The 18,018-nt window shown below is 40.6% G+C and overlaps 2 protein-coding genes across 3 annotated transcripts in view; one reads left to right on the top strand and one right to left on the bottom strand.

Annotated features, from left to right (window-relative positions):
* The window catches only part of grb2a (growth factor receptor-bound protein 2a), a 69,830-nt gene extending 57,805 nt beyond the window's left edge, over window positions 1–12,025 (bottom strand). Inside the window, exon 1 of the mRNA XM_049571347.1 lies at window positions 11,689–12,025. Within this exon, the coding sequence (XP_049427304.1) occupies window positions 11,689–11,766 (78 nt within the window). The 5' untranslated portion in view covers window positions 11,767–12,025. The remainder of the gene's footprint in view (window positions 1–11,688) is intronic.
* Window positions 12,026–12,030: 5 nt separating this feature from the next.
* Window positions 12,031–15,426, top strand: LOC125885662 (uncharacterized). Of its 2 annotated transcripts, XM_049571345.1 has the most exons (4): window positions 12,031–12,252; window positions 13,016–13,207; window positions 13,833–13,929; window positions 14,236–15,426. In XM_049571345.1, exon 4 carries the CDS (start codon window positions 14,256–14,258, stop codon window positions 15,189–15,191), a length of 936 nt encoding a protein of 311 aa, XP_049427302.1. In that variant the 5' UTR covers window positions 12,031–12,252; window positions 13,016–13,207; window positions 13,833–13,929; window positions 14,236–14,255; the 3' UTR covers window positions 15,192–15,426. The 2 variants fall into 2 exon arrangements, with proteins under 2 accessions (XP_049427302.1, XP_049427303.1); XM_049571346.1 differs by lacking the exon at window positions 13,016–13,207.
* The last annotated feature ends 2,592 nt before the right edge of the window (window positions 15,427–18,018 follow it).

The following is an 18,018-nucleotide window of genomic DNA, read 5'->3' as shown; positions in this document are numbered from 1 at the left end:
GCCCCTAAATCGCATTGCATTGATGTAGTATCGTGGTAGACTTTGTAATATCGGCACATATCGTATCATTTTCCAACGAATCGATATAATATTGTATCATGATGAGACTGGTGATTTACACCCCTAATAACGACACAACGAACATAATTTTATGTTTATAAACTGGCTAACAGAGTCACTATTGTCTGACAGGCTGTGAGCCGAGCACAGCGACCTAAAAGAGATCGCATTTCAGTAGCGGTGGAGGGGCAGAGCTGTGCATGCTGTGTTTGTTTACTAGAAAGTTCATGTGTTTTTTTTTTTTATTAACAAGACGAGACATGGCAGAGTTAGTCTCCTAAGAAAACCAGAACTGCACCAAAATGATAACATTTTGGATCTGAGGCTGACGAAAGGGACGACCAAACTGTCTGCAGACAATGTGGTGTGTTGTTTAGGGCTAAACGTATGTCGGAGGGCTTGTTTCTATTTATAGGCTACCTGTGACTCACTTGAATTGAGGAATTACCTACACGATGCCTCCTTATTTCACTATAGAAAAAGGTGTCAGGTAGCTTAAGTGAGTTTGCTGGGGAGTTGAAAGTTCCTGTTAAGGTCAATGTTTCCAATAATAACAACCTACTTGTTGTTGGCTATATAATGTCAACACTAAACCTGTTTTCTGTTTAAAAAGTAACGTTACAAATGTATGAAGATAGGAAGCAGGTTACTCAGCCATCTTTTAAGTGGTTAGGTCACTACTCTGATCTTGAGCTCACAGCTAATATTTACATAGTTTGCTTACATGATGTGACAGAAGTGCATATTCTATGTATATATTATATGTTTCAGTGGGGACAGAGATCTCCGATGTGACGCGATACAAGATAATACTGGGATGCTCGTTTGATGTTAGGACGCAGTGTCATTATGTTACAATCATGGATGACTGCTGAGTCAAGCGCGTAAAATTAGGTCCAGTCTTGCATTAATATCAAACCACTTAAAAAACCAGCCCAACCCTAATCAGTACTTATTTATAGAGGAGACATTCACAGTACAAAGGCCTGTTGCCAAAACCAAACCAGGCAGCTCAATAAATTTTGAGACTACCAAACAACACTTGTTCTCTGTGGTCTGTTATTCAATTTGGAACGAGACAGGCATTCCTGATGCTGCTCCAAAACTTTTACCTATGCTTTGTTTTATTCACAGATTTTTCCCTCCAAATCTCCTTTCTGTTTCCACCCCAGAAATCTAAAAATGACTTACAACAGAGCTGTCACAAGAAGCTGCCAGCCGAGACTCTAAATGGAGCAGAGAGAGCCATGGTGGAAATGCTATTAAAAGCTACTTGTTGCTGCACCGAAACACATACCTCACACTCCACAATGATGAATATTCCAAAGATCTGGAAATGCTGTTCTTTAAAATATTTATCAAACACACACACACACACACACACACACACACACACACACACACACACACACACACAGACCATAGACACACACCTGTGATCTGATACTATTAAAGTCAAGTTGGCTTGAATATCTTCGAATGAAGATTTTTTTTCTGGCTGAAATTAATTTAGCGGCCATAATTTACCAACAGTCAGCGTTGTTTTGGTTTACCTGCTGTGGGTGCCATAAGCAGCAAAAGAGTCAGTCAGACAGATACGCTCAGCTGTGTGTGTGTGTGTGTGCATATTTACAACTGTGTCTCCTTGTTACAGCGTCAACCATCCTTCTGACAACTTAATTTACAGAAAAAGGCTGACATAGTCTTGGCATATTTGTGCTGAGGTAATAAAGTTTCTGGTTGGTCTTGTTGTCTGCAACAAATTTGCACAACCCAACTTTCTGCTGGACATTCTGACTTCAAAATGAACTGTGATGAAAATCAAGAAGCAGTATTGTCTCTACATTAGGTGTATCTGGGGTTGGACATTATGCCCAGAAAGAGTATCACAGCATTATCTCTGTATTCTTGTGTTTTACCAAAACAAATTCTTAATTAAAAAGAATGGTTATCACTAATTGTCAGTCATTCAAATGTGAAAACTGTCCACCATAACTTTGACCATATAAAGTTTTTGTATATATTTCACTATTATACTGAATCATCACCCTGGCAGGTGTAGGTCTCACGGGGTTAGACAATTTAGAATGACATTTGAACAACACAGCACAAAAAACAGCTACTTGATCTACGAACCAAAGATTCTGTACAAGTATAAAATATGTTAGGTCAAATACAGGCCAGTTACATTTGGAAAGCTGAGCCATTACTGCCATCCCATATATTTCAAACCATATACCACTGTCAGGATTGATGAGTGATACAAACAACTACAGGACTACTTTGCCAGGCACTGACATTTCTGGCTTTCAGTTTTTTTCCTTTGATTTACTGTCATTCATCACTAAATGTCTCTGTCGAGCCTCTCCTCCAGCTATCTAAGTATGTAACTGCCCCTTTGACAATCTGAGAAAAGTAGTGGTCTGGCCCCAGACTCGAAAGTGCTTGTTAACTTTAAATTATAGCCAAGCATGTCTGAGTGCCTCTTGCTGCAAAAGCTGTGATGATAGCAAAGCAGGCCACAGCCTGAATTAAGTTTATTGGAGAGATGGATCGCTCTTACAAAGTGACTCTGTCATAACTTGCTGTAAGCTGAACGAATAGCTGGACCGACCCATCCAGTACAAGAAAAAGGGAACTGTGAAAGGGAGCAATGACCGCCAGATTTAAAGGAACAGTGTGTTCATTCAAATAAACACGAGAAATTTGTGCTCTAGAAAAGAATCAGCAATCAGTGAATAACCTCCTAAGCCCTATGATAAGCTTTTATGGCAAGGCTTAACTATATAGACCAGTGAGCAGTGATAACTAACACGTCTTTGGGGTCATCAGGTGGGAACCTCCTTTCACCAGTGTTTCATCTAGTTGGTCCCACGACACCTCCAGGAGGCTAGACAGTGATCTGTGGCGTCCCAGAGACACTCCCCTAATGCCAGGTCTCACTGCTCCCCAGACCAACCCAATAACCTCCTTTACCTTACTTACACATGGTTTTCTCAGCCCAAACAGCACCGCCACCTTCAACCAAACCCAGGTTCCATACATGGGAGCTCCAGGTAGTGACCGTGCCGATACTACCTTTCCTAGCACATTCACCATACCCTATTTCACATGTTACATATCACAACTCCAATATAAGCTGTAAGATTTAGGCGGATTTGGTGGCATCTAGTAGAGAGGACTGGAGACTGCAACCAGCTGAAACTTCTCCCGGTTAGAATTCCTTCGGTGGTCATTGTTGAGGAGGGTTTTTCCGAAGCCAGATTAACCGCAGAGGTGTACTCCTCACCAAAGTCAATTGATCCCGTGATTTAAACTGGTAGTATCTAGGGGTGTGTCACATTATCTCCATCATGATACTACCTGTATAATTTTTAATATCATATGAAAAATTCATATCATGATTCTCACAATATTTCGACTTGTTGACATATTGACGTCATACTGTTACCCACAGCAACAAAAAGCATGGCTGAAAGCCGAAATGATTACCGACATTGGGGTGGTTCCAAAAAGAGAAGCAGCTTCCGTAGTGTGGAATAAACTGTGGTGTCGTTAGGCCTGGGCATCCTTGATGTTTTATGAACAGCGCCGGAATCACAGGCTCTTTAAGTGAGTTAACCTCCCTGCAGAGGGAACTCATTCAGCTGCTTTACTGCAGCAGCACAGTGTCTATTCATCTTCTCGCCGCGCACACATGGGAGTTGGTGTCGTCAAGTTATTTTGTTATAAACCTTTGGTAAAGTAAACCTAAGTGCCGCTTGCGGTTCGACAAAAAACGACTTATATGTGAATGTGCAATAGTTATGGTATCATAGCAGCCTGTCACAAGTTACAGCGTGATGATTAGAGGAGAAATGGCAGAGCATAAAGGTCCAGGTGGAAAAACAACTCAATCATTTAGGATTTTGCTTAAAGAGAATGAAATATCTTGTTTATTTATATATATAGATCCCAGGGTACATTTTTTCGTACTTCAGAGCTGTTTAGATGTGTAATTTGTGATAGATTTTATTTAATTGAACAAAAATATACAGAATCTGAATCTCACTCTGAGTTACTGTTGTTGTTTACAAACAAAGAAATGAGAGAACATTTTTGTTTAGTTTTTACTAGTGCTGCACGATTTGGGAAAAATGTGCGATTATGGTGGACAATATCGCGATTTGCAATTGCGATTACAATATAATTACAATAAAGTGTAATAAATAAATGGTATCATGAGTCTTTTTGCTTGATTCAGTGTTTCCCCTACATTATATTGGGGGGCACTGACCTGACAGTTATTGTTATGGACAGACAGTGTGTCAGTGACCATCAACAGACTGAGCACAGTCAAACACGCTGCTCACACAGCAACGCAGCACGGAACTGTACACACAGCGGAGCAAGCCTGTGTTGTGTTCAGGCGTTGTCACGTAAATGACAAATTCCAGCGTCATAGCATAACACAGCAGCATGTCAAGTGGGCCGAACCCGAGCAAAATTGCTCAATTTTTCATTTGTTATGGAGTCCATGATTTCCCTGTGACACTTACAAATGTTTGCTTAACTGTGCTTTAGGGATGTAACGATATGGAAAATTTGATATCTCGATTATAGTGACCAAATTATTACGGTAAACGATAATATTGCGATATTTTGTGTGCTGTAAAATGTCCAAAAAATAGATACATTGAAACAACTTCACTAAATCTTGTAACTTCCTCATCATACTAAAATGTTAACAGCCAAAATCTTATATTAAAATGAAACTTTCACATTAAAGGGGCAAGGGATTGGCACAGCAACAGAACATTTTATTTTAAATTAACAAAATAAGTAAATACATTACAGGAGCAAAGCTTATTTGTCTGGTGCATTTTAACAGTCAGCAAAATATGTAAACAATTTATATATTAATTATTTATTTATTAGCACAAGAGGAAAAATATATATAAAACAAAACAATGCAAGAGTAGAACAAAAGACATACAAAATATAGAATAGATATCACAAATGTGCAGGAGAAACCAAAAAAACCCTAAGGGCAATGGTCATCATTACACAGAATAATTCACACATGAGAAGTGTGCATGTGAGTCAGAGGATTACCTGTATGAGAAAAGGAGTGCATGCTCTCGGTCAAAGGTTAACACGGCAGCGTTTTATGTTGTTTCCTTGAGCTTACGTCGAGAAAGCATAACTGGCCGTCTATATCGATTCTAGCTCGCTATACAATAACCATAATCACAGTGATTCAATCATAGTTGATCTCAATTAGTGTTACGTCGGTTTATATTCTGTCGGCTCCGCTCAGTGTTTTCAGCTCAGTTTCGTTTTGAAACACTTAACGTTAGCAACATAGCTGCTAATACGGCTATTAGCTACTCAGCTAGTATTAGCTCCTAAGTGTCTTAAACAAAAACGGAAAACCTAATCGCCGTTTAGGAGGACAGATACGGCTCAAATGTCCCGCATACAACGAGAGTTAAACATTATGACAATCTTAGTACCAAACCAAAGTCCCTCACACAATAACTGACGTTTGCATAGCATAACTTGCATTGGCTGTAAAGCTGTGGATGATGGTCATGGAGATGAGCCAGCAGATTTGTAGTGTTGCTACCCTTCGCAGCAACTTTCTTTCTGCATGTTCTGCATGCGTTTAGTTTGGGGGAAAATGTCCTGAGTGCCGCTTCCACCATGTTTTCATTCTTTGTGTTTACACATGCTACGCATTCACGCAGCGCCTGCATCGCGAGACTTGAATGAGGCTGTTATTACATATCCTGATAATCCACCGCGATAATGCAATTAATTTAAACATAAACGGTAATTCTTACTGTGTAAAAATTAACCGAAATTTACCCTAATATCGGTAATCGTTACATCCCTACTGTGCTTGGATGTTGTTTTATGAGGCTCTGGCGGCTTTCAGTTGTCTCATTGTCTTTAACATTACACGGCTCGGCTTTCTCTCACATGCACTCTTCCTACTTTTCCCTGTGCTGTGCTGTCTCAAGTGTTGTCATAGATTGGTCGTGTTGCTGCGGGACATGGCGACTTCAACTTTTAAACTTTCATACAGCACGTCTTTCAGGTACGGCGACGTTGGACAGAAAGACATGCTGTGTAAAAGTTTAAAAGTTGAAGTTGCCACGTCCTGTCTCGAGCGCTGATATAGGTTGGTCGTGTTGCCGCTGGACGTGGCAACTTTAACTTTTACACTTAAACTGCATGTCTTTCTGTTCAACGTCACCGTACCTGAATCCAAAGTATCGCCATGTAACAGACGTTTTTTTCTCCACCAGCTCAGCCTGTTCATGGTCGAGCTCATGCTCTTCTTCAGCGTCTGTGTTGGTTACTGCTGCACGCCGGCTGCACGCACCAGGATAGCTTGTGGGCATGATGTCAACAAACTCCACACACTACAGGAGAGGCAGTCACGTTCACAGGCACACATGTTAACATTTATTTAGCCTACATTAAATCGCAAATCTCAGCCTTTTATGCGGTTACGTAATCGCACAGCCTGGCATCGCGATTGCTATTGCGATTAGATTAATTGTGCAGCACTAGTTTTTACTGAATATTTGAAGACAAACTGTCAGGTTGTCATGTAAAACAAAATCACTTTTTTCAATGCAATTCTATGTTCTTACATTAATAATAAAATATATTCTGTGGTGGCTGACACGAAAATGCAAATGGCCTTATTTGGAGCCAATGTTTGGTTTGTCCATTCTTAGATACCGTCACAACATGGCAGTGCAATATACTGATCTCCGTAGATTAGGACCTACTCTCTATGTAGATAAACAGCTCATTCTGAGGTAACAAGTAAGGTTGTAGTCAACCAAAGAAAATCTTGGTCGACTGAAGTCGCACATAATCTTCAACTAATCCATTAGTCGTGGGAAAAAAAAAAACTGCACGTTATTTTTACTTCTGCAGTTGTGTGCCTGTGTCACTCTGCAGTTATACCTCCACTAGTTGGCAGTGGAGGACTGTGTTAGGTGCATAGACTGTATGGTTAGGTGCTGTAAGGTTTAGTTCAAATCAAACTTTATTTATATAGTTGATTAAAAACACGCATTAAGTATGGCTTAATAGAGACAATTTCAAACACAAGTACTTAAATTGGCTTCACTATAAATCGCAGAACTGACAAACACTTGTCTTTGTCTGGACACATTTCCCCCACCAATACAACATGCTAACGTTATTAGCACAAGTCTATGGCATTTTAGATTGTATAAATTAGCCTAGCATCTAGCGATCTTTTCTTCTTCTCATATAAAGCCAGGGACAACAGCGACATGTAACAAAGGTAAGGATACATACTTTGGCTCCATTACAACTCACAACATTCACCGACAAAACAACGGTCCTGTGCTAAACACGTTTTTCAAGCAAATACAACATGCTAATGTTATTAGCGCCAGCCTATGGCATTTTACATGGTATACATTAGCCTAGCGATGAGCGGAGATTTCCTCTGCTTATATGAAGCCAGGATAAATCCTGATGTATAAATCCCTGAAGGATAAATTATACACACGACTTAAAATGCTATTTTAGTGGAGGCTTTACTGTCTTCACAATTTATTGTTTCTTATCTGTGAAATACAAGTAAATACAAGCTTCGTTTCCACTGAGGGAAATGGTTTCAGCTTACAGAAACAGACAGGAGGTCTGCGTCACCGCAACACTGAGCGTGAGGGTGGGCGATTATTCGACTAATGAGAATTTGGTCGGACGAGAGCATAGCGACCCTAGTAGGAAGAACACAACAATTCATATTTTAAGTGATGCTGATTACAATCTGTTCAATTTCTGCCAATACAGTCTATCCCACTAAATCCCACTGACTTGGCCTTTAACTCACACACCCAATACCTGGTATTTTTACCCAATGGGAAAATCAGATTAAAGGCACGCTAAGCACCGTTGGGCGTCACTTCTGTTCAACAATGTTATCAAACACATCTGAGCTAGCTCACGTCCTCCGTAACTCTGTCATGAACGAGCAATAGCTTGCTAGTTAGCCTGGATTTACACACCTGTTCAAGGGATAGTGCACCCAACATGAAAATTCACCCATTATCTACTCACCCTCATGCCGATGGGGGGATCAGATGAAGTTTTAGAGTCCTCACAAGACTTGCGGAGATCCAAGGGCAGAGGAGGTAGCAACAAAACTCCACATAATGGAGGCTTATGGCGCCCCAATTCAAACATCCAAAAATAATTGAAACCACAAAATATCTCCATAATGCTCGTCCGTAGTGATCAAGTGTCCTGAAGCCCTGATGTAAAAGTTGTTTGGAAAACGTCATTTGAACTCTGTTTTTAGCCTCATTGTAGTCTGTAGCTCTAACTCCCTCTCTGGACACCGCGTTCACATGTATGCGCTTGCGCGAGTGTGTGAGACATGGGCACCGCATTCATGTGTGTGTGTGCTTGCTTTCGCTGGTCTCGAGCTGGCTGGTTGGTGCAGCCTGGACCACAATGTTTTTGTTGCCATTTGCGGAGCCTGGGCTGCCTACAGAGACTGGACTTTTTCACAGCATATTCAGAGGACATGTAGCTAGCGGATTGTGAGGAGATGTTTGCTGTATGTGACAAAAACTTTTCAAGCTTAGAAAGACTTAGAGAACCTTTTAACCTGGGAGGAGGATACTGAGGAGACGTCCTCACCCCACTATCATGACAAAATGTTGTGCAGGCAAGCGACAGCTGAGCACAGTGTTCAGACAAAAGTTGAAGCAAATAGTTTATGCATCTACATTACAATAGGGCAGACTAGGTTTGGTTGTCACACGTTTCACTCTTGTGTGAATGCACATCATCAAAACATCTTTCAATAGTCATTCCTACATTATATGAAAGCTTAAAGTCTTGGCTTGAAATGCATATCCCTCTCATTTTTACAACCTATTGTAACAAGAAGTAATTAACCATCAAAGAAACTCTAACACAATGTATGGGGTTGGTTGTCCCTATAGTTATCAATTGAGTTTCAGGGAAAAGAAGTGTAACTTTTCAGTTTTTAAGATAAAAACACTAAGTTTTAAAATGAATAATCAATGCCCCTTGTGTTACCATGAATTTGAACCAGGTGGTTACTTGTTAGAATTATCCTCTGTTATAAGACGTAAAATGAAGGAATTTACAGTTCTGAAAAAAAAATCTAGTCTTTACTGAAGCCGTCGTTTCATAACAATTCACTATGAATAAAATATCAAAAAAAAAACAGTGAGACTGGAATAAATTTATCTCCATTACAATATGACCAGGAACTTTTGTTAAAATGTCAAACAGCCTAGGTTGAAGTATGTAACTGTTTAGAGACAACATTGTTTTCTAATGAGGAACTAAAGCAACACTGTGTGTGTGTATGTGTGTGTGTGTAATCAAAAACACCTGCAAATATATGGACTGTAACATGTTTACTATGCTGACTGTCTTTCTGAACTGTCCTTCATGTGACAACCAGCCCCCAGAGCAGTGAGACAACCAACTCCAACTGACCTCTTGACAAACATTTTAAACTAGCTACCACATGGCTTTAGCTTGCTGACTAAAAGTTGACTCAAATCAAAGCTTTTGTTTTTTTTCAACATGAGAAATTACTGACCCATAAAAATGTTTTTTGTGTGATTCACAAAATAAGCAGGATGTCAGACCAATTGACCTATGGCTAAGCCACGCCCCCCTCCCCCTCCCCCTCCAAAATATCAACATTCAGTGACCGGCACTATGGCGGGTGTCACAGTACACAGCATTTCCCAGGAGGCAATTGTTGATTTTTGGAGATATAATGATCAGATGTCATTGAGAAGTAACCAAAAGGGCCTAAACTATGCATTGGAGGGATATATTAATCATTTTATCGTTGAGAAGGTCGATGAAAAGCTTAAATTACAAGCCAAAATTTACAGGTCCCAGTGTAAGCGTGATAAACTGCATCTCGTTGCCACTGAAGTTAAGGTTTTTGGCTCAGAATATGAGAAAAGGATAACAGCCTTTTTACCACCTTCACCAAGAGTGTCTCTCCGTTAGTTTGGTGCTACAGTATTTACATTGAATCATTCAGCATAACGTTTGCCAACCTTTGTTATCTCTGCGATTACAGATAAATTAATGAAGCTAAGCTCCAGAAGTTAACGTTAGTTTAACTAGAGCCCTATGGACAACAGCTAACAATGATGTATGATCACCAAAGTACAAAACTAGAACAAAATAGGCTAATGAACTCCCAGCAAACAAGGTGACATGATGAACAACGCAGCTAGGAGCTGACGTTAGGCTAACTTTAGCTAACGTCAGCTACAGATGTTAAAGATAACTTAATATTAATTTCCAGCAAAGTGACAATATGTTAACATCCTTGTTAATCTTATTCACGTTGAGTCAATGTTGTGGTCTACTGCACAACTTTGTCCAATGGAGACACATCTCAGTTGAGATGTGGTTTAGGAAAGGGTAAAAAATACGCCCCGTCACCCAGCCTCTCAGGATACCTTGTGTCAGAGTTGCATGTACCCCATGCACACCGTTTGATCATTTTTAAACTTCAAATCTCAGAAAAAGCTCATAAAACTGAACGAAACTGATTTTCTGTAATGCATTTCAATGAACGTCCAGGCAGAGAATGTCCAAGTGCATGGGAATGGCTATACGCACTGGCTTCATTGTTGCCAACTCCTCAGTAAGAAAAGTAGCTATTGGCTGTCCTAAAAGTCGCTAGAAGTCGCTAAATGACGTCATCACCTAATTTGCATAATTGTCCATATGCATGTAATTGTAATGGCTGCTGTAGGAGAGAGGAATAACGTCGTGGGAGAGACAAAAACTGAGTAAAAAAAACACCCTGAATATGTTTAGAACTACAAATGAACCTTCTTTCAGTGATTTATGTCAGACAAAGAAAATTTTACATTTACATCCCGCCTTGACTGTAAACCAGATCGGGATCAGAGCGATAGATCAGCCAGCGGCGGTTCCACGCATGCGCGTTTCACTTGCAGTCTGGACATGGAGGGGTTAACGTCTCCTGCTCTGACTGCTGCTGGGAGGGAGAACTGGGCCGTCTGTGAGTGATTTGGGGCGAGAGAGGAGCCCACAGCAGCATCTGCTGCCTGTTGAGAAGAATAAGAATGATACATGCTCTCACAACAGATTCTCCAGAAGTCTTCACTAACATCAGAAAAAGTCGCTAGATTTGTCGCTAGTTGCTTTTTTGAAAAAGAGTTGCTAGAGGAGTCTGAAAAGTCGCTAAATATAGTGACAAAGTTGCTAAGTTGGCAACACTGACTGGCTTAGCCATAAGTCAATTGTTTGATATCAACACAGTCACAGCGCCCTCTAGTGTGGCTGTAATAAGCACTGTGACAACCAACCCCGGTCTCCCCTACAAATCTAATAGGCTATACACCTGGTGAATGTTTTCTACATTTAAATATTAAAAGACGAAATGTATGCCACTATTAAAAGTTTAGGCAACAGAAGCACATAATTAAATCGATTCCATATGCCACAGAGAACTGTCAATCAAAGTAAATCAAAGTAGGGCTGAGTAGTCATCATAAAACTAATTCTTCAGTGACTTGTGGGCCCATAAACAAATGAAAAGTGTCTCACCTTCACTATTGTTCCACGTTTTAAAGTGACTCCACTGTCTACTGTTGCATCAAAGTCGTGCTTTGCTGTGGCCTCCATGGAGAAACACCCGCTGACACCTTTCAGAGGTAAGCAAAGACAGGACGGGAGAGGACGGCGCCTCTCCCGGGAAGTTCACCGATAAACAACAGGTTTCAAACTTCACACAGAGCGCGTGCAATAATGCGCGGACTAACTGCTGCACATTAAAAAACGCAAATAGGCAAGTTTTAGTTCAGTGTATCGTCACACCGTGGTTAATGAGCCAAACAGGGGAACTACTTTACTCAACATGCTGGCGGACAGGGAGGTAAATAGACCTTTTACACACTAACCGGAAATACGTAATGGCGGGTAACGTGACTTCCGGTCACTAGTAAACAAAGATGAATACCGGCAGAGTCTACTCGACAAACTTAGAAGTTCTACCTAAGTTTTCTTTTTCCGATGTCATAAAAAGTGTGGAGGCACATTCAAGCACAAAAGGCAACAAGTTGAACAAGGGTTACAAATTTTTCCACGAGGAATTTGTCCACAGTTATCAAGGTAAGCAGAGAGATATCGGTTGAACTGTTAGCTACAATGACAAATCATTAGCGCGTCTACTGTAAGACATAGTTTATGTAAAGTGTAAAGTATAAAGTATAAGAGGATATAGCCGACCATACTAAAGCATCATACTCTGTTTTGAGTGAAGCAATATGGCATCAGATTGTTGTGTTGATGGTTGTCAAAGTGAACGTCTTCTACGTAGCGACAATATTAGCCGAATGCTAATGTAGCTAACATTTTTCCCTTAACGTGTGTGTTTGTGTGTGATCATAGTATCAAATGTACTAGACGGGCAGGTTTTTGTGAGGGCTAGATGCTTCACATCCATGAAGAAGAACGAGGAGCCTCACTAGAGGTTTGACCATAGAGAGTGTCAGTTGCCAGTTGGCATAAGCTCCAGGTTCTTATTGCTTCCTACTGTTCTTGCTGCCGTTGCAGTACTTCTGTGCACTTGCTGCAGTTGCAGCTCTTTCTACGGAGTTCTTACACAGCTAGAAGTGTGGAAAAGTTCACACACACTCTTGTTTGTTTGTGTGGCCTTGCTAGCCCCCAGGAGTGCTGCGTTTTATGTTATTTGATTAGAGAGGGACAAAATATATTTTCCAGCAAAAGTCACAGCCTTGACTTAGCTCTTTTTCTTTCATCTCTTTCCATACTTCTCTTTCATCTCTCTCTATAGGCTTTTACTTCATGTTACTGTTGACAGTGATGCAATGTTATGATATTATATATAATTATTATCTTTTGTTGTGTGTAGATATCACTGGCCACTGACGGTGGAAGTTTGATGGCTTATTCCTGCAGCTGTGTAGCTGGTAAAGGCTTCTGCAACCACGTAGTAGCCCTCCTTTACCAGACTGCACACTATTCGCAGCTCAGTTTGCCGACTGTTCCACCACCCCTGGCCTGCACAAGTGATTTACAATGCTAGCATAGACCGAGAACACAGGTGTGTGTAAGATAAGTGAAATCAAGAGTAGAATATTTTCATTTAGAGCGTTATTTTCACGATCATGCAGGGTGTCTACAAGTCCTTAAAAAGTCTTAAATTGTCTTAAATTCAGATTCAATGGGTCTCATGTTTTCAGTCACATTACCTTAAAAATTTCTCCAGCCTGACAGACTCAATGACTGTGTTCACAATCACTGGACAGACCGAAGAATTGCAATAATAAATAGCATTTATGACAGCGATGAGATTTTGTTTTCGTTTTACGTTAAACACACTAAACTTAAACTCACCCAACTGATGTCATTTTTCCTTACTGTTCATTTTGAACTGACATCAGTGTGTTTGCGTGACACACACATGCTCAAGTAAACGCTTACACACACATTTTTATATATGATGTTTATTTCCATTGCAGGTTTGGTCTTAAATTTCATATAAGTTGGTATTAAAAAGGTATTAAAAAGTCTTAAATTTAACCTGGTTATATCTGTAGACACCCTGTCATGTTGTGTATTTACTTTGTTTTCACATTATTTAAGGACAGGTGTTTAAATACTGATCCACACACACACAGTCATAGCACATCCTGCAAAAGTGATCACATTTTATTCTAAATTTTAAGGGAATCCATCCTGAACCTGTGAATCACGTGGTGGTGCAAAGGCCAACGACGGAGGGCAAGAGTGATCTTAGCTCCACATTGTACCAGGCATATTCAGGTGATAATTTATAGTCATTTTAATGTTGCTTTGAAACTATGATGTTGATTTCAATGGTTATGACTTACTATTTGTCAGCCCCCTAATGAAATGTTATATGGCAGCATTTCAGTGCCACAAAACTTTCATAGAACAATTATTATGGTTAGAAAATAACTTCTATTACAAAGCCATTAAACAGGAGCAGAAAGAGAGTTGTTATTAGAGTACATATAAGTTTAAAGCAGCAGTTGATTAGACAGGCTGCAAATTTGAGTACTTGCCAACAGTAGCACTTGCCTAACTCTCCCTTTTTTTCTTCTTTAGGACCATTTCCTGACCCTGACATGATGGCATCTGGAGCCAAGCTACGCCAGGAGCAACCTCAGCCTCTCATTGCTCTCGTATTAGATGGCTTGTCTGAGATAGAGCTGACTCCATCTAAATTTGGGCCTGTCCCACAAGGATCCCCGCTGTCTTATCATTGCCCACCTGAAAAGTCCAGTGACCTTATCCTGCACCACTTGGCTCCTGAATTCCCGAGTCTTCCTTTTATGCAGCATACTTTTTCCAAGTTGCACTTTGTTCCAACGTTGCATCAGCTCATGCACCTCCAGTCACTCCAAGTGTCACCACAAATGGCCAGTGAAATTGAGAAGGGAACCCGGCAGCAGTCAAAATGTCCTGCATGGGCACAGTTACGTCAGCCACGGTTAACTGCCAGTCGCTTTAGAGAGGCCTGCTCTTCCTGGGAGGGAAGTGTGGACCCAGAGTCTGCAGCAAAGGCCCTCGCTGTCCAAATGATAAGAGGCTCCAAAAAGCAAACTTCTGCAATGAAGCGGGGTCTCCTAATGGAGTCAGAGGTCCTGGCAAGTTATGCTGAAGTAATGCGAGATAATGTGCTCCCTGCTGGATTTGTCATTCACCCAGAAGCACCAGATCTCGGGGCAAGTCCAGATGGTAGGGTGTATGATCCTTCAGAGTCGCCACCATTTGGACTTGTTGAAGTGAAGAGCACCACTAAACACGATGCTTCGCAGGTTGCTCACCTTAAGAGGGAAAATGGCTCTGTCAGCGTGAGGCGTTCACACCGTTACTGCTGGAAGGTTCAGGGACAGTTAGCGGTAACCGGCCTAGAGTGGTGTGACTTTGTCACAGACACACAGATAAGTTTGTCTGTTGAAAGAATTTGGCAAGATGATTCATTCATAATCAAAATGAAGGACAAATTAGACCTTTTCTACTACAACACATACATGAATGTTTACTTGGAATCACACTGAACTGTTTAGGACTCTCAATAGATGTCTGATGTAATTTACTGTGAATAATTTTAATTATTCTTTTGTTTTTACTCATTTTATATTTTACATATTAACTAATTAATTAGTTGATTTTCATTTTTGCACAGTATAAAATCAAAATGTTTAAGTTTATCGAATCAGTTCATGTTCATCTACCTGTCTACAGCATAACACCTTGCTCATGGCACACAAGGCCCAAAATGATGATGCTCCCACTTACTTATTGACTGTGAAATGTGGTGAATTGATTCAGTAAATCAGTTGTTTAATCAGTTGTTGTTGGTTCATTTTGAGGAAAGTAAAGGATTCAAAGTAAGTTGACCATTATAATTTATTATGAGGTAACATAACTGACATGCATAACAGTACTGATCTGGGCACCAATTAATTTACTGACAAAGCATCTTATCGTAAGATAAAATTTCACACATTCTGATGAAATAATTACAGGTTACTTTGTGTTAGATTTCATTTCTGTTACACTGAACCACAACATTTATATATAAAAATATACAACATGTACATCTTTGAAAAAAAAAAATGCTCAAAACTACTTAGTCAATATGTTCACATTCAAATTTATCATTTGCTGTTGATCCTCTCAGCAACCTATTCACCAATTAATTTATTGACAAATCATCTCATCTGAAGGTTTATTTTCACACATTCTGATTAAATAATTACAGGTAAATACATTTATATTACATTAAGTGTTACTTTCTGTTGGATTATTGCTCATTTCTGTTACACCGAACCACAACATTTATATATAAAAATATACAACATGTACATCTTTGAAAAAATGCTTATAACTATATTCAAATGCATAATTTTTGTTGGTTGCTGGGGCTGTTGATCCTCTCAGCAACTTATTCTTCATAGGACAAAGGTCCTTGAAAATTAACCATAACACAACAGTTGTGCCAGATCTGGTTGACAGTGCCCATCAGAGTGAGTGGTGCAGGTGAGTCCCAGATGTGGTTGGACTTAACTCTGCCTATTACCCTCTCAACTACTATCTTGAGACGGGCGATGGCTTGTGTTTTCTCGGTTTCCTCTCTTGTAAATTGAGCTGAACGCTTGAAGGGTGGAATGATGAGTTTTGCTCCAACATTAGAAAGTAGATCTTCAATGAGAAAGCCTTTGTCAGCCATCACTTCGTTACCTGGCTCAAGTAGAGGAAGGATTCCACTGATCTTTGTTATCTCCTTGTCAGAGATGCTTCCAGTGTACAGGGGCGAGACAAACGTTACCAAACCACTGGGAGCGACTCTGATCAGTCCCTTCAAGGTCATCCTGTTTTTGTAGTGGGAGAACATTTCTGATTGCAATGTTAGTGAAGAGGCAGTCACCACAGCAATTTCAGTGCAGTCCAGTATCACATGGACATTGGGACAGTGCATCTTAAATTTTGCTGGCATGACAGACTTCACCTTGTCCATGCTCACCCAGAGAGGAAGTGACCCGAGCATCAGGAAGAGATAGTTGGCCCAGGTGATGGTGACTCGACTCATGGTGGCTACACTGACCTCAAACATGTCAGCAATGAGCTGCTCTTTCATCCCAACCGCTACTTGCATAGAGTTCATTAGAAACTCATCGATTAATGGCATCCTACGAGTAGGGCTGGGTGTGATGTCTGACTGACCTATCCTCTTTGCCTTGCTCCAGTAGGCCAATCGAGAAGCAGATGGAGCAATGGACTCCCAGAAGATCTTAAACACACGTTCAGATGGACATTTTGTGTAAAATCGTATCTGGTCGTCGGACACACAATATCGGCTGAAGAGGGCAGGGGATGGTAAGGCTACCTCCTTCAGCTTGGCTTCCAAATCCTGGATATAACCCACTGCCTCATCACGAACACCTATAGTGATTGAAAAGAAAGACAGAAACTAATTCAGCCCTTCATTCCTACAGTGAGATAATACCTAAGTATTCAGTAGCTGTAATGTCATCTAATATTCTATTATGATGATTGTTATTAAATATGAACTTTTAGCTCTCATCATCTTTTATCACAGGTATTGTGTTGTCTGGTTTTGTACTATGTGTCTTGTATATGGACCTGAGTCTGTAATCAAGTTTAACACAACACAACACCACACAACATCACACAGCACAACATAACACATTCTGGCATACTCGAAGTAGAATCTTTCACCTGGTGGGGGCGGCGTTGCAAAGTCGTGGTCGAGTTTCGCCACCTTCGTCGCTATTTCGTTGTTCTGGGCCGTCAAAGACAGCATAGACAGCCGCTTGTTGGTTCTCTCATAAACAGACTCTCTTTTCAGATGAGATGTAAAGTTGTTCCAAGGGAAAAGATTGGGAACAGCCCCGGGTATTAAGCGGCTAACACTGCAGCCCAAGATGTAATCCTCAGACGTGAAGTGTCTGCTACAGACATACGTGCTCCCCTTCTTAATGACGAAATTCGGCCCTTCCTCCTGCCGGATCGCCTGACTCCATTTGCTTCTAACATCGATATCAACCGGGACAGAATGAAAAGAAAGATACAGCTGTTTTTGGGCAGAACAAGAACAGCCCGGTACACTGCAGAAACTTTTGTTTCTTGCTTCCACCATTCTCCATAGAAAGCGGAAGTAGCTTTACACGTCGTCTACGTATTTCTGGTCAAAAAATGCGGAAGTGTGTAAAAGGTCTATATGACTGCTGGCGGAAGGAAACACTGTGATTGGTGCTTCACTCGACCAATTACAGCACGCACTCCTTTTACAGTAATTAACTAATGGCAGAGGCGAAAGACCTGTTCAGTCACTATTGTGGACTGTGACAGCCTTGTAGT

The sequence above is a fragment of the Epinephelus fuscoguttatus genome, linkage group LG3 (assembly GCF_011397635.1).
Source record: "Epinephelus fuscoguttatus linkage group LG3, E.fuscoguttatus.final_Chr_v1".
In the NCBI taxonomy this organism is placed as follows: domain Eukaryota; kingdom Metazoa; phylum Chordata; class Actinopteri; order Perciformes; family Serranidae; genus Epinephelus; species Epinephelus fuscoguttatus.
The sequence above is the reverse complement of the archived record's forward strand: the minus strand, read 5'-3'. Positions and strand labels throughout refer to the sequence as shown.